At 38.1% G+C, this 16,425-nt stretch overlaps 1 protein-coding gene across 1 annotated transcript in view; it reads right to left on the bottom strand.

The window, feature by feature from the left end:
- The window catches only part of SPG11 (SPG11 vesicle trafficking associated, spatacsin), a 2,547,571-nt gene extending 2,532,117 nt beyond the window's left edge, over positions 1 to 15,454 (bottom strand). Inside the window, exon 1 of the mRNA XM_044077700.1 lies at positions 14,838 to 15,454. Within this exon, the coding sequence (XP_043933635.1) occupies positions 14,838 to 15,055 (218 nt within the window). The 5' untranslated portion in view covers positions 15,056 to 15,454. The remainder of the gene's footprint in view (positions 1 to 14,837) is intronic.
- Between the last annotated feature and the right edge of the window lie 971 nt (positions 15,455 to 16,425).

Here is a 16,425-nt window from a genome sequence, read left to right as displayed (position 1 = left end):
GCCTGTGGGTTCTGTCCTTGCCAGTTTGCAACCCATCTTGTGACATATGGGTTTACATTTGCTGGTAGTTTTTCTACAATACCCGAGTGGGGTATTGTGTCGAAGGCCTTTGCAAGGTCAAGGTAGGCTGTATGGACTGCCTTTCCTCATCAATGGCCTCAGACTGTTTCAAGAAGTTGACCAAGTTCAAAAGGCATGATCTGCCCTTGACGGCTTTCAAACTGGGTCGGGTCCAATGACTGCAAGTCCCCTATATCTTTGTTTATGAGCTCCATTATGATCCTCTCCATAGCTTGCAGACTAGACTTGTTGCTTATGGGGCGTGTAATTACCAGGGTCTGTAGAGGCACCGCTTTTAGGAGTGGGACCACAGTTGCCGTACACCACTCCTTGGGCACATATCCTGTGGTAAAGGCTGAGATTAAACAGCTGCCTTATGTGCGGTTTAATTCCTCATTTAGCTTCGTAGCACACAGCCGGGACACCATCCGTCCCATTGATGCTGTGTTTTTAGTTTTAGAGAGAGCAGCTTTCACTCGCGCATTTGAGATGTCTGGGAGGCTACACTCTGCTGGGATAGTTATCTCTCCTTTGGGAGAGGGGGTGAAGTTTGCACTGAACCCGTCTGCCAGTATGTTGGCAATGTCTGTGGGTTCAGTGATTTTGTATCATTTTGGACTAATTCTGAGCATATCTGGGAGTTTCCACCCAGGTTCCTAACATAGCTGAAAAAGGCCTTATGATTGTCCTTTGAATCCATGGCAATTTTTCTCTCAAAATTGGCCTTAGTTGATTTTATGAGTGCTCGTATTTTTTTACTAATAATGATCAGGGTGACTTCCTTTATGGATTTTGTTCTATCATGTAATAGCTTTCTCCTCTTATTGTAAAGTTTGTTAATGGCTGGGGTCCACCAGACTGGACGTTTGCCCTTTGTGGAAAGAGTCTTGGTTTTATTTGGGATTGCCTGATCCATGCAGTCCTGGAGGTGTTCATAGAAGGCATTTGTAAGGGCTTCCGCAGCTTTGGTTGTGGTTTCCACTGGCTCAGGGGCCTTGAAGGATACCACACCAGTCTTGAGTAGTGTGAAGTTTGCTTTAGAGAAGTTCTTCACTGTGGTCTTTTTTGTTTGGGGTGGGAGCGGGATGTGGATTTCCAGTGAGATTAGTTTATGATCAGATCTCACCAATGAGGGATATACTCCGTGTGGAGCATTTTGTCCCCATGTTTGTGATAATGAGATCTAGTATATTTTCTCCTCTCGTGGGAACAGTGACTAGCTGTTCCATGGCATTTGAATTTATGAACTCCAGGAACAGTTGGGCTAGAAAGTTAGGGCTTGAGTAATGTTCCCAGTGTATATTCGGGTAGTTGAAGTCACCCAATATGATGGTGTTTGGAGATACATTTATACCCTCCAGTGTCTTCAGGAAGGCTGTGTGGGGTTCCTGAGTTTGAGATGGTGGCATGTAGCATGCTACAATTTGTAGAGCAGTTTTGCCTATGGTTAGTTGCACCTGGATGGTTTCCGAAGCTTATGTCGTTGCCCCCAACCCGGGGGTGTGGGTATCCTTTATGAATATGGATACACCCTCCTTTGTGGTGTGGTCTGGGTTTTGGGGCCGAACGCATGATATGAGGTAAAACCTAATAGTGCCGGGTGCTCTCAGTGAGCCTTGAACCAGGTTTCAGTTACAGCACAGACATCGATGTTCTCCATACTGAGAAGGGCCTCGAAAAGTGCATTTTGAGATTTAGACTTCTGGCATTGAGCAGCATTACCCTCAGTTTCTTCCCATTTTTGTTTTCTAGGGTGGTAGGTTTAGAATTTGAGCCTTGCCTAAAAAGGCACTATGGGGTGGCAAGAGCCTTAGCCAATATCCGGAATCCCAGGGTGACAGGTGCAAGCCGTCCCTTGCGAGCAGCGTGGCTTGTCAAGCATGTCATCCCATGCAGACAGACACTGGATCCCCTTTGAATGACACCAGACATTAAGCCAATTGTTAAAGCTGATCATCTTGTCTCTATATTGTGGCATCATTCTTGGTGAAGGAAGGATACTGCTCAGGGTCAGGGTCATACCTGCCTGGGCTACATAATCAGAGAGCTCCTCTATGTCTCTTTTCATGTAGTCCAGGGAGGTGCGTCTCAGGTCGTTCACACCAGCATGGACAATGACTGTGTCATATTTGTACTTGCCGTGGAGTGACCAGAGTGCTTGTGTTATGTGGCGGATTCTAGCGCCCGATAGGCAGCTTACTGTGACCCTCTCCTTGTTCAGCCTGGTGAGTGGGACGTCAGTGTGTCTGACTATGGAGTCACCTATGACAAGTATGTTTGGTGTTGTATTTGGCCTTAAGGGCTGTGACTGCTTTGCACACTGCTTTTGTGGTTTATGTGTTGCTTGTGGGGTGTCTTGAGGTAGCAGTTGTTTGGGTGTCTGCTTTGGAGGCCTCTGCTGTTTAGGTAAATTTTTACTCAGAGCCTCCGAGTATGTCTTTGTGTGTTTATGTGTTTGATTCTGTGGTGTGGTAGCATTATGTGAGGCTGGTTTTGTGGTGTGTGTGGTTGCCTTCTCCTCCTGTCTGGTCTTGCCAGTCCTGAGTTGAGAGAGCTCAGCCTCCAGTTTGGCTAAATAGCTGCATCTCTCGCTATTTGTGTTATGTGGGAGGAGGAGAGGGTTGTCTGTGTACATGAGGCAGTTATAACATTGCCTCAAGATTCCCAGATTCACCAGCTGGACCGGAGAGGAGATTGACAACTGACCTTTGGACATGCTAGAATAATATTGGGAATTCCTTAATAATTGAAAACAAGGGCCAGTGGGGAGTGAGGGTGTAGTGCTTTTAATTTTTAGTGCTGACTTATATAATTGCTTTAGTGAGCAAGTGCCAGGTAACTTGAGTGCAATGTGTTACAAGTAACTAAATGCAAAAACGACAAACAGTAACTTTCTTTCAAGTGAAACAAGGAAGTAGTACAGTAAGCAATGCAGATATCACTAGTAATCCACAGAAGCGGTGAGAAGCCGTGTATTAGGTGGAATTAGCTTCCAGGGAAATAACAAGCAAACAAACAACAAGCATATAAACAAAGCTAGATTCAGCAGGCCTGGATGTAGTCTATGCTAGAGCAAACAGGGTGTACCAATTTTAGTAAGATACAGTTCAAATATTCAGGCACTATAAACCTTTAACCAGAAATTCCCAGCTCAGAAGGGCAGAGTCCAGCCTCTTCTCCCACAAGAGTGCAGACCATGAACCTTCTTAATGTAAAATAACTGGCCTGAAGCCCAAGTGCCTAAACCAGAACTAATACCCTTGGACAGTGGGCTCTCAAACAGCAGTTCCCAACTTAGAAGGATGAAAGCTACCTGTCCTGCCACCACAGTGCTTGCCACAAACCTTCCTAATGTAAAACAACTGGTCTGAAGCCCAAGTGCTTAATCCAAAAGACTTGGAATGATAGCTACACTTTAATCAAGTTACAACCAAGCAGTAATAAATACAATTGAATACTTTAGAGAATGTCTGGATTAGTGCTCAAGTTACACAAACAAAGCTAGATCCAGCAGGCCCGAATCCAGTCTATGCCACAGCAAACAAGGCGCACCAACTTGTAAGAAGCAGTTCAGATATGCATGCACTATAAGCCTTTAACCAGAAATTCCCAGCTCAGAAGGGCCGAGTCCAGCCTCTCCTCCCACAAGAGTGCAGACCACGAACCTTCTTAATGTAAAATAACTGGCCTGAAAGCCCAAGTGCTTAAACCAGAATTAATACACTTTTAGAATAACAGACACTGAGCCCTCAATCAGCAGTTCCCAACCTAGAAGGATGTAAGCTACCTGTTCTGCCACAACAGTGCAGACCACAAACCCTCTCAGTGCAAAACAACTGGTCCGAAGCCCAAGTGTTTAAACCAAAAGGCTTAGAATGAGTTACACCAAGCAGTAATAAATACAATTGAGTATTTTTAAGATGATGCAAAAGTAAAATGAAGTAGGTAGAAACACAAGTACAGTAATCACTTCTGTGCTAACAAACTTGCCGTCTGTATAAAAGGTTTTTAATTATGTTACTGCTTGTTTTCTAAAATTTTAACCCACCATCTTTCACAAACTCCACTTCCTGTTTTTGTTAACTAATCTCTCCCCTCCTTTTCCTTTCCCTTCTCACCTACTTTTCCTAGATATTGTAAGCCTTGCGACCTGCCAGCACCTTAACCTGAGAACTACCCACTTCACCTGGTAACTACAAGCTGAAGGTCAGGCACACACTAAGTTCCCATTTCCCTGTGGTCATGGTCACAAAACAGCTACTGCAAAATTGTATGTATGTTAATTTTTTTCTATGTACACCACATGCTACTATTCTAGCAGAGCCTCATACATCACCAGAATGCACTCAAAATGTCCCTTCCTCATATCTCTAACCCCACTGTACTACCAACAAAATTCCTCTCTCTTACTCCTATTTCTATAACACATTTCAAATGTCTTCCCCTATTCTGCCAATATTTAACCTAACAGTTGAAACCTTTTTTTCAAATTAGGTAATTACTTTAATGCCCATAATCTTGGTATTGCTCTAACTGCTGACATTAAAAAAAAAAAAAGCTTCTCTGAACTTTGCTAACCTCAGCTACTGCAAGAGCTGTTCTGCAACTAATTACTGACCGTTTTTCTTTTCAGCCTGTACCTATGATCAGGCCAACTCAATGGAGCTTGGGCTCACTTTGCTCCCCCTACCCTACCCCCAATTCCCACTCATCCCACTACCTCTACATTTAAACATCACAACTCCACACCCCTTCCTCTTTTAGTCCCACCACCAATCTCCCTCAATTCATCCTACTTACCTTTTTTACGCCAATTATCACACACTCATCCTATCAACTTATACTCTCTTTCCCTTTTCAATACAAACACCTCTACCCCTAACTCCTACCAACTCAATATTTTATTCCTCTCTCCAATCACCTCAATTCCTAACTACACACCAATATACTCTATACTTACTTATACACTCTATACACCTACATACCCTCCAACTTTTAAGTCTCATCATTTCCCCAACTCTCTCTGCTTCACCTTCTAATCAACTATGACCCATTTATACCATGCCATTATCCCTTTTCCTATCCACCTTATTCCAAATTCATTCAATATGCCATTCACTACTAATCTCTCTTCAAAATTCTTCCAATCCTAATTCTACCATGATTCACCTTACCCTTATAATTTACTCCCACTCCCCTCTGTCAACTTATTTTGTACCAATTTCACCTACACTCTTTCCTCCTACAGTTACTGCCTCTTCCTCCAATTTCAAACATCACTACTCCCTACCCATTGCTCCTCATGTTTTTCACATGGACCAAAGTTTTTTTCTTTAAACCTAAACTGTATTAAATTACCACTGTACATGGCTAACATCAAACAGACTTGCACTACTGTCAAAATTAAATCCTTTCCTTCCTGTATATTCTTTAAATTTCTGCTACTCCGTGGGGGCAGTCACCCCAACCCAGTTCCCAATTTCACACCATCCCCATCCCCAATTAATATTCCAGCTTCACAAAATTAACAATTTTATCTCAGTAAACATACATAGTATTTGCAATAAAGTTTCCAAATTACATGCTTGGATGATGCATCATTCCCATGACATATTAGTAATCACAGAAACCAGGCTCAAACCACACAAAGATACCGAAGTCCTTCCCCCTGGTTTCAACATGTTCAAAGCTGAATGATCAAAAGAAAATAAGGCAGTGTAGCCATACTATATCCTGACTATATTTCTTTACCTCCTCACAACCATCATGTATCTCCCTATGACAAAGCCGAACTTATTATCAACTATTTTAACTTAAATAACAATAAATGTTTCCGCATAATTTCAATGTACATACCCCCTGGCAACAATCTATTATCTCTTACAATATCTTATCCTGGGTATCAGATAATATTTCTCTACAAACAGTAATATTAGGTGATGTCAACATTGATTGGCTGAAACTTGGCTCCCAATGCCCTGACAGCATTAACCTCTTTGGTTTTTCACAATTTTAACACACCCAACCTATAACAACTCATCACACCAAAATGGCTCAATTATTGACTGGCTTTTGGTCTTCCACCCCAGTAATTTTATTCAATCCAAAATACCACCAGACAATATTTGTGATCACCTGCACAACTAGACTGATCACTCACCCTTGCAAACAAAATGAAACTTAATCCAAAGAAGCCGACGTGGTCACTGACATAATTTGAACTTAAAACGTCTTAAAAAAAAAATAAAAATCTCACAACGTCCTGTCTAGTACAGACAGCTCACCTGTTGCTTGGTACAAGCCTAGAAGGAAAGAAACTAACTGGCTGTCTAAATTAATAAAACTAAACTAACGATATTCTTCTGAATTGCCTTTGTAGTACTCAAGGGTGCCAATCTAAACTGTAATCACCTAGCAAAAAAGAATGGTTGCAATGAAGGTTAGGGAGAAGTTCATACATTAAATTATCTGTTGCAGGGAAAGTAAGAGGTACTACATACAGCAATCCCAATTTAAGCATTTGTGAGTTTGGTACTATACAATCACAGGTCGGCCTGTTAGGGACATGGTTATTACTGTTAGGACACATGCTGAAGGTACAGTCCTCCAAGCTCTTCACTAGCAAAACTACTGAATGACCTGTAGCAAAGTATTTAGTTGACTTTATAACTGTGTTTTTAGCATTTGTTACATGGATAAATGCTAAGGAAAAACACCAGACTCAAATTTTACTTTAGTAGGATGAATTTGAATAGTTGGTGCATAATGGGCAGACTGCTGTGTAGTTGTAAGGCTGCATTCATACAGGGTTGAGCAGTATGACCAAGTACACAACCATGTTCGAAATGTAACTGGTGCAGATATTTAGACACCTCTGGGATGTTTGTGCACCCAGGTATAGATAAACAATTAGCCGTTAAGGTCAGAACTGATTGCAATACCTCCAACCTAGTCTATTTGGCCATATGCCAAGTATGTTCATGTTTCTATACAGGCAAAATGAATAGAAGACTACGTGACCATATTAGAGAGCACATATATATTATTAACAACTCTATATGTACCAGTGCTCTAGCTAAACATGTCTCGAGGCATGGTGTTGATCATAATTTCAAGTTCATGATGATTGACTTAGTACCTGAAGATCAAAGAAGGAGACATTAAAGAAAAGAAGTGGAGACACGTAAACTGAAATGGATTATTAGGATGAGAGGTAACAAAAGTAAAGATCTTAATGATAAGTTATGCATTACGCCAGTGCTCAACAATAGGTCTACACACAAGTAACAAATTCATTTATACTTGTGCATATGTTATTCTTTGGGACATGCAGTATATTAGAGATTACTTGCCTATTTCATCGGATTCCATTTAAGTGTATTACACGTCAACATTATGTTTGCATAGTCACTGCCCAAACAAGTACATGGCAGATTCTCCATCTTTCTTACTTGTGGCACCCCCCCAAAAAAAAGTGTGTGCACACATATACACACTTCTTGTCATGTTCCTATGTTAGGTATAGGATGTCAGACTTGTTTTAGACATTTGTTAGACATTTATCTAGAAGTGTTTGATAACTTGTTATATTATTTTATAATACTGAATGTTTTAGTTGTATAATATTTTTTAATTAACTTCATGAAAAATTTAGTTGCCGATTATATATTGGCTTTTATACGTTTGTATATGAGTGAGCACTTTGCTATCAGAATGGAAATTGTCAGTGCTTTCTGTGAATTTAATTGAATAATTGTTTGGGGATTTTTATTGGTTTATATTGGCTTTAAAATACCCCAGCTTGGTGTAAGGAATTTGTCTGATGAAGCAGTTTGTTAAACTGCGAAAGCCCTCACACAAAATGCTTTAATGAGTTTCTCAGTGTTTTTTGATGCTTGTAATCTGCCCTGGTTTGGTTCATCAAATATTTTTGTTGCATTTAACATTAAGTGAAACTTTATTACCAAAATGAGACACTCTCTTAAAATGATTGTTAAGTCTGTTTAGTATTAAATTAGAAAATGAATGAACACCAGTTGTGTTACTACCAACCATGGTTTTGTGTAATTCATTTCTTTTACCCTTAAATAAGATTAGTTCATTGGAATGGAACTATACAGCAAGACACCCTTCTGAAAATCACTGTAACAAAATTTACTTTAAGGTATAACATGTTCAGAGTTTGAAACAAGAACCATCCTAGAGTACTGAATATTGTATGCATTTGGTAGTTAGGTGAAAGTCACTTTATTAGAAACCAACAGCAGTCCTAGCAAAACAACAGGTAGACCCGGTCTTAAATGGCTCCAGTTAGGCTTATTATAAGTTATCAAAACTCAACCGAAAATTTCACTACAGAATGAGATAATCAAATTCAGAAAAATCAAGGTGCCAAAATAAAATGGTTGCTAATTAAAATGGAAAATACACAGTTTAAATTATTAAATTCCTGAGAATCAAAGTTTTGTTTAGTTTAGTGCCAACAATGCTAACAGCAATTATACAAATAACCAAATGCTGACGAAGACAAAATAAATACATACATTATTATTAACTATAAAATGGAACTGCCAGGAGCATTTGAAGGACTTAATTTGTTGAAATACTTAACACCTCACAACAGTAATAATTATAAGGACTACCAGTACATGAGAGTATGTACGTGCAACAGCAACTGACAGTAGCACAGAACAATGTACCACATCATTAAATACCTTAAGAAATAAATAAAAAGGGCAAACTGCTTTGGTGAACCGATGCATTTGTCTTCCACCCTATCTGCACTATCTCCCACAATACACAGCAAATCAGATCAATGAAGGAGGCTGGCCTAATGGTTAAGGAGTTTACCTTACAGACACAAAGTAAAGGGTTTGATTCTACCATGGGGTAATTGGCTAGACCTCAAGCGGCCCACAAGGGCAGTTAGCCTAGTACAAATCTATGAACCTAAATCTATGGAGATTTGTTTCACAAAAAATACAAATGAAGAGAAAATGGTTATTCCGTAAGTGCAATCCTTTGTGGGTGATTCAAACAAGTTTAATCACCAACCAGAGCCAAGACTACCTACAGGAGGAAATGCAGGTAAGTCTTAAACCTGAAACACAGCTTAGTGGCTCCAAACTGCTGTTTCTTTTATAAAACCTAAACTAAAATTATAGCAAAAATCCACATTGAGTATTGGCTTCAACAAATAAAAGTATATATTTTTGTGTGTGAGTGTGAGGTAAGTGACAACTTACCGAACAGTGGTACACTACAAGTCAAAACTGAATGCAAAACTGGAGTGTCAAAATGCTGACATTTTTTAATACTTAACTCAAAATACCTACTAACTGTACTACATGCATATGTACACCGATAGAGAACACAACCAGTCAAACATCACACCCCTGTTAGCACCAACATGGGTCCTGCCATAATGCCTTCCTACCACATCTTACCAAAATTATAAGAGTGGTCTCATAATAAAAAAATCTTCATAAATATAATTCTAAATATATCCCTCGCTAACATCAGTTGAAGGATAATGTGAAGTGTGTCCATAGTCTTTAATAGACAGGGACCCATGCATGTGCTGTGGTTCATCCATTAAATGTTCTGGCTGCACCCACGAGCACTCTAAGTTGACATTACCAAGGACAAAGTTCAATGAACATTTTGGCGAGGTCACACAAGGAGTAGTACAACTTTACAAAAGATTTAAATTTTAAACATTGTACCACAAAATAGGTACTATTAAGTAGAAACTGCACAATGGCAGTGGATGCATCGTCTGCCACTTATGAACACTTAACTTGACATAAACCCATATATCTGTATATATATATATATATATATATATATATATATATATATATATATATATATATATATATATATACACACACACACACACATTATATATATATATATATATATATATATATATATATATATATACACACACATACATATACGTGTGTGTGTGTATATATATATATATATATATATATATATATACATACACATATATATGTGTGTGTGTATATATATATATATATATATATATATATATATAAACATATAAATACATATACATTATATATATATTATAATACATATATATACATATATATATACATATATATATATATATATATATATATATATATATTACATACATACACACTATATATGCATGTATAGCTGTATATATATATAATATAAATATATATATATATATATATATATATATATATATATATATATATATATATATATATATATATATATATATATATTACACACACACACATATGCATGTACAGCTCTGTGTATGTATGTATGTATGTATGTATATATATTACACACACACACACACACACACACACACACACACACACACACACACACACACACACACACACTGTTTCATGGGTAATGTACACCCACGCTTATTTCACTTTTTAATGTACCCCTCTGTTAGCTAAGCACAGTAGGTGAAAGAGCTTTGTTTAAATAGTGATCTGGAAACATTAGTCTGGCTTTTCAACTTGTTCCAAGTTCCAAATTATACAAATGAAGATAAGGGGAAATTACACAAGATGAAGCCCAACTGACTAAACTGACTTTAAAGAATAAGTACACCTGTTTCTGCTTATTTACAATGTTTCCACTAAATCTGACAGCCGGCCATAATGTTACTTCTCGTCAAAGATTAAAGTGAAGCCTCTCATATAATTTAGCAAAATAACATAAGCCGCTAATTTTGATTAGTGTGTGACATATGTGAAGATTAGCTATAATCAGAATTTGAAAATAATAAATATTAATAGAAATGTAATAATCTTTAACGTTAGTTCTTATGCTCCCTCATATAAGCTTACTAGTTTGATGCAACATTTACAGTGCATTTAGTTTAGATCACTCATCCTGTGTGCAAATTCATCCTCTGAAAGAGAAGATCTTATATGCTATGAGGTAGACTCTCTCCCAGAAATCTCAAACAAACAAAACAAAATAAATAACTGCAATGAGGAAAGGAAGATTCTAGTATACAAGCCCCATAATTAAAATACGTCTAACAAAGTAGTGTGTTACTGTTCCCCTTTTGAGGTTTTCCATTAGCAAAACACTTCTTAAACCCTACTATTTCAAATCACTCCTATGATATTCTTGTAAAACAAAATTTTCCAAACCACATTTTACCACCACCTCCAAGAAGGAAAACACTTTTTGGGTATCAAACACTATTTCCTTTTCCACCAGCCATCTATAAATTTTATATTCTCCGATACCCATTGCTCTCATCATTTGAGATCATCTCTCAAACTAAATAACATTAACAACCTTCTCCACCTCTACACCAGTACTCCTCTTTCTAGAGAGTGACAGGGCATAAATTACTTCAAACATCTGTCTTCTTACTACCTCAGTCACAGCAACAGTGTGTGTATCTTGTACACTGAACATGGCAACTTTCTCTTTCAGCACATATACTTGTCCCTTTCTTTGCAGGTCATTCAAACAGTGACCAGTACTAGTGAGGAATAATCTCTTGTGTGCTCTGTGATGGTGTGAGGTATTGCTAGCCGTGCTAGGGATTAGTAGAGCAGTGGACATGTACTATATGCCAGCATAGCTACCTAGCTGGAGTTTTGTAAAGAATTATATATATATATCATTTGAATATCAAACTGGATTTGTACAGATGATTGTGTTAAAAATGTACTTGTAAAGTTTACATTAATTTATCAACAGTGGGTCCTGTTGGACAGAAAAAAATATATATATATCACATTGTATTATTGCAACTGATGAAATGTATATATTTTAAACAGATTATGCTGGAAGGGAAGGGGTTAAGCTCAGCCCAGCTAACCTGAAGAAAAATAACATGAAATTAAATGACAGGTCTGAATATAGCCAGAGACGCAATTGTCTGTGAAAAACATGGGCTGGGATCTTGCTCTACTGTCCTTGGTGGCAAACTAATTGCTACACTCAGATGCAGAGTATGGCTTCTTAGTTTCTGCAGGAGGATGGAAGTACTGGAATTGTTTTACAGCTTCCAGATGCTGCACTAAGCTTAGCCAAGTTCTAAGTGTATATTGTGATACTTCTGTGCCAGTTCCTGGCTCAGTTGCTAGTGAGGGGGTAATGTGGGAAACGCAGAGTCAGGTGACCAGATGTGATGTCATTCTATAGACAGCACTGAAGCTGTATTTGAATACTAGTGGGAGATGTGACAGATGCACTTTGTTATTAGACCTGACAAGAGACACTCATCTACCTTCATCTTGCCTTGCTTTTGTAAGTAATTCTTCAGTCAGTTAGAAAATATAGTGAGATTAGCTAAATATTGTTTTCTGTGTAAGTCTTTCCATCTGTGATTTTTATTTATTTATTTATTTTTGTTTCCTGTGAATTTAAACTCTGGTGTTTATTGTAAACAGATAATAAAATAGAAAACATGAACATATTGAATATGTATTATTAAATATATCTATACATTTCATTGTGGTTGGTCTTTTATAAAATATTTAACCTTTGAGAGTAATTGCATTTACATAGTGGCACTGGGTCTCCACGTTCCTGAAAATCTTGCTGCTTGAAAAAATATTACCATTTGTATAAGTATTAATGTTACTGAGTAATTAGATACCCTGGTAAGAGTCTTAGAGTAATTAGTTTTGGGTGGTCTGGTGGCAGTGTATCTACCTTATAGTTTGGGTGGAGGCGACAAAGCGGGTGAGCTGTACCAGCCTTTCCTACGTGTGTGTGTGTGTGTGTGTGTGTGTGTGTGTGTGTGTGTGTGTGTGAAAATCAAATATCTCAAAGAGAATGTGTCTGTCAGCTACTTTGAACATGGACACTGACAGCTCTGATTTCACAGAGGGTGGTGCTGCTGATTTCACAGAGGCTGGTGGAGGACTTGACTTGGAATACCTGGCTAAGGAGTCGACTCTATAGCTGCATAGGTAGAGAGCCTTATTTGGGGCTTGGAGAGAAAGCCCAGCCCCAGGACTGGAGTGTGCATTCCCTGTGCGCTCGTAAGGGAAACTGTACTTAACAGCCGCATCTGAAAATACTGTGCGGGTCTTTTTTTTTTTTTTTTTTTTTTTTTTTGCAGTGAACGTTTGTCCACCAGTGGCAGTGGTGAGGATTGATGGTCTTTGATCTCCAGCCCAGAGGACAGACGTCACATGTTTCATGAAAACATCTAAGTTTCATGAAACACAAATCCAGGTATGGCAAGAAAATCACTTCATATTACACTACACAGCCATTGCATACATAATATATACCAAATTGAGGACTTCTGTGACAGCACATCAGAAAAATATACTTTAAGGAACCATAAGAAAATAAATAGTATGTGAAAAGACAGCAGTACAAATAAGATCAGCATCCTTAAGGTCTCAACACTTCCATTTATTTACAAGAAAAGCAGTTCTTTATCGGCATTTGCACTGCCGAACAACAAACATACCACTAGTTATTTTTGACTTATGGTATCACAGTACGTACAAATTACTGCTTTTTAAAGTAGTACACACCAAAAAGCAAGCTGAGAAAATAAAGGCAATACTTCCGCCAAAGCACATCTCTGTTCATGTCCAATCATGCCTCTCTACTGTCCCAGATTTTGACTCAAATTTTATTTATTTGTTTGTTAAAGGGGAGCTCTAACTGGACCCAGGGAGAAGATCCACATAAAAATTGCAATTACAACATTAACTACAAATACAGACAGGTACACCATTACAAAAATTGAAGAATTGAATAAAATCCATTTGTTTAACACGTGACTAGAAGGTGGATACAAGTTATTGACGCAGAAGCATAGGATCATCATACAAATTTTGGAGAAAAAGTCAGAATACAAGCACTCCATTAAGAAGTTGAAAAAATGCAACAGAGAGAATACAATTATTTAACATACTACAAAAATGAGGATACAATTATTTAGCACAGTCACAGACAACATCAAACAGAATGTGAAACAATACACAAGTTAGAATACATAACTATGGGTGCAAAAAGGACCTTATAATGGAAGTCTGTGGAAAAATAATTTTAACACAGATATTTTGTACAAGTATTTCACAACATCACTGTAGATTATGAAAAATGATTTATGATGAGGTACAAGATAAGGAGAATGTACAAAAAGGAGAGAAGATGGGCGAATGGCATTATTGAGAACATATAAAATTGTGGTCTAGGCATTATAGGGGAAGATGGAGGAATAGAAAGTTGTAGAGTTTAATAGGGGAAATTGAGTTGAAAAGAAAAAAAATGAAGTTTTACAGAACAGGAGCAAAATAAAATAGTCGTAATATTACAACTCAGCCTGGGGGTGTGCAGGAGGATAGCCAATTATCATTTAAATGTGTCCTGAGCAGTTTTTTTTTTTTAAACATGACAGGCTTACTGGTGTTACGAATCTACTGAGTGATGGAATTCCATCCATCCATTTAGCTCTGTGCCTCTTAATCCCTCCTAAAACAGGTAACTTTCGGAGGAAATGTGGCAAATTACACTTAATAAATAATTAAAAGAATGAGTTATTTACTTATTTTATTTCAGAAAATGCATATTAATTCGCATTATCTTATTCTGACAATGTATTAATTTAACAGTACTAATATTTAAGTGTCCCCGATTTTTCTGGATTTGTCCCTGACTGGTTGAGAGCTGTGTATCCAATACAGCACAAGAGGCTATTTCAACAGAAAACAAGAGGCAGACACTGGATGGAGCAGAACAAAAAACCTCTGTACACTTACTCTGTGAAAATGCTGGTGTCTACCGCTTGGATGCGAAGCTTCTTTTCGCGTCCAACAGACAGATCTGACAAACACAGTCCTCCATCGGTGGCCGTAAGGGCCGCCAGTATTCCACTTTCTTTGGATAACCAAGCCCGCCGCAGCTCTCCAACATTATCAAAACTGTACTTCTCTGTGGGCAAGAGCACATGTAATCCCCGTGGTCCAGTGCAGTCCATGCTACCCAGAAGATACTCCAGCACCAGCAGTTAAATATTAAGTGGATACCGCAACTGCACACTTTGCATGTTACTGGATCAGTGCAAGCCAAGCTTTATAGCCAGTGCTCCACAAAGAAAACACGTTCTATTTTTACAACAAAGAGATAAAAACCGCTGGCATGTCTCTTCTGTAGTAAAAATGACAACACCGCATACAGAATAGTGCTACATGACATTTAATCCTTACGGTCTAAAGCCAGTAACTGTATAAACGGCGAACAAGTCTTGCTGATAAAATTAAAACCGTGTATCCTCGTAGGTTTTTACCTGATACTAATTGCAAACTTAAAAACTACTCAACAACCTGTCCGGCAGTATTTACATTTTAACACTTCCGTCTTTACGGTAGCACATTCATGAGCGACAAACACACGCTCCAGACACAACTGCGAATAGAAAGCGAGAACTGCAAGGCTTCAACATTCAACAACCAACCAGGTAAGCTGGGAGGCGGGCAAGAACCAAACAGGAACCCCATGAGATGCACGTGATTTAGTTAAAGGAAAATAACAGAGTGATGCCTGGAAAATGTTAGAAGTGACAGCAAATTCTGGTAAGGGGGCTAAGTCGATGATCGAATAAATCGTGCAAAAGAGATGCACTACAAAGACTTTTCTTGGTGAGTCTTCTCCGTTCGCATATCCATTGCTCTCAAACTTTCTTACCAGAATGCGGAGCACTACCCTCTCATAGCGTGGAACAAACTGGCGAAATGTAGATTATTTTAACAACTTCAGCTAGGAAACTGTCAGGATGGTTAAAATGTGTAACTTACATGGCTCTCAGTTAATCACAGACAACTTTTAACAGAATCGGGGACAAATCCAGACATACTTTTAAAATGTTAATACTATTAACTTGAGACAGGGACAAAATAAAGATATCGGAATTAATATGCGTTTTCTGAAATAAAAGAAGTTTGTAACCCTATTGCCATTTATGTGGAATTCACCACCTTTTCTACAAAATTCACCAGTTTTAGGACCTATTAAGCGGGACAGAGCTAAAATTTGAGTCAAAATTAAGGGCATCACTGAAAATCAGGGATAGTTGAGTACTATGGTTACTAAATACTCGTAAATGTTTTTTTTTTTTATTAATATGATTCAGTATTATTTGCAATAGCTATCAGTTTAAAAACATCTTAACAATGAATGTGTGGCGATGTTGTAGTATACTGGTTCACTGTCGGTTTCGCTCAGGAATGAGCATGGCCGCACTGATTGACAGGACTAATGCTTGGGATGGGGTGTGCAAATAATGAATAATTGGCATGCCATGCAGATTTGCCAATGACATCATGCATACATTGATTGTTGATTAGTTTC

Source organism: Protopterus annectens, chromosome 7.part0 (genome assembly GCF_019279795.1).
Source record: "Protopterus annectens isolate FY-2018-M chromosome 7.part0, PAN1.0, whole genome shotgun sequence".
In the NCBI taxonomy this organism is placed as follows: Eukaryota; Metazoa; Chordata; order Ceratodontiformes; family Protopteridae; genus Protopterus; species Protopterus annectens.
Note: the sequence above shows the minus strand (reverse complement) of the source record. Positions and strands in the feature narration are given on the sequence as shown.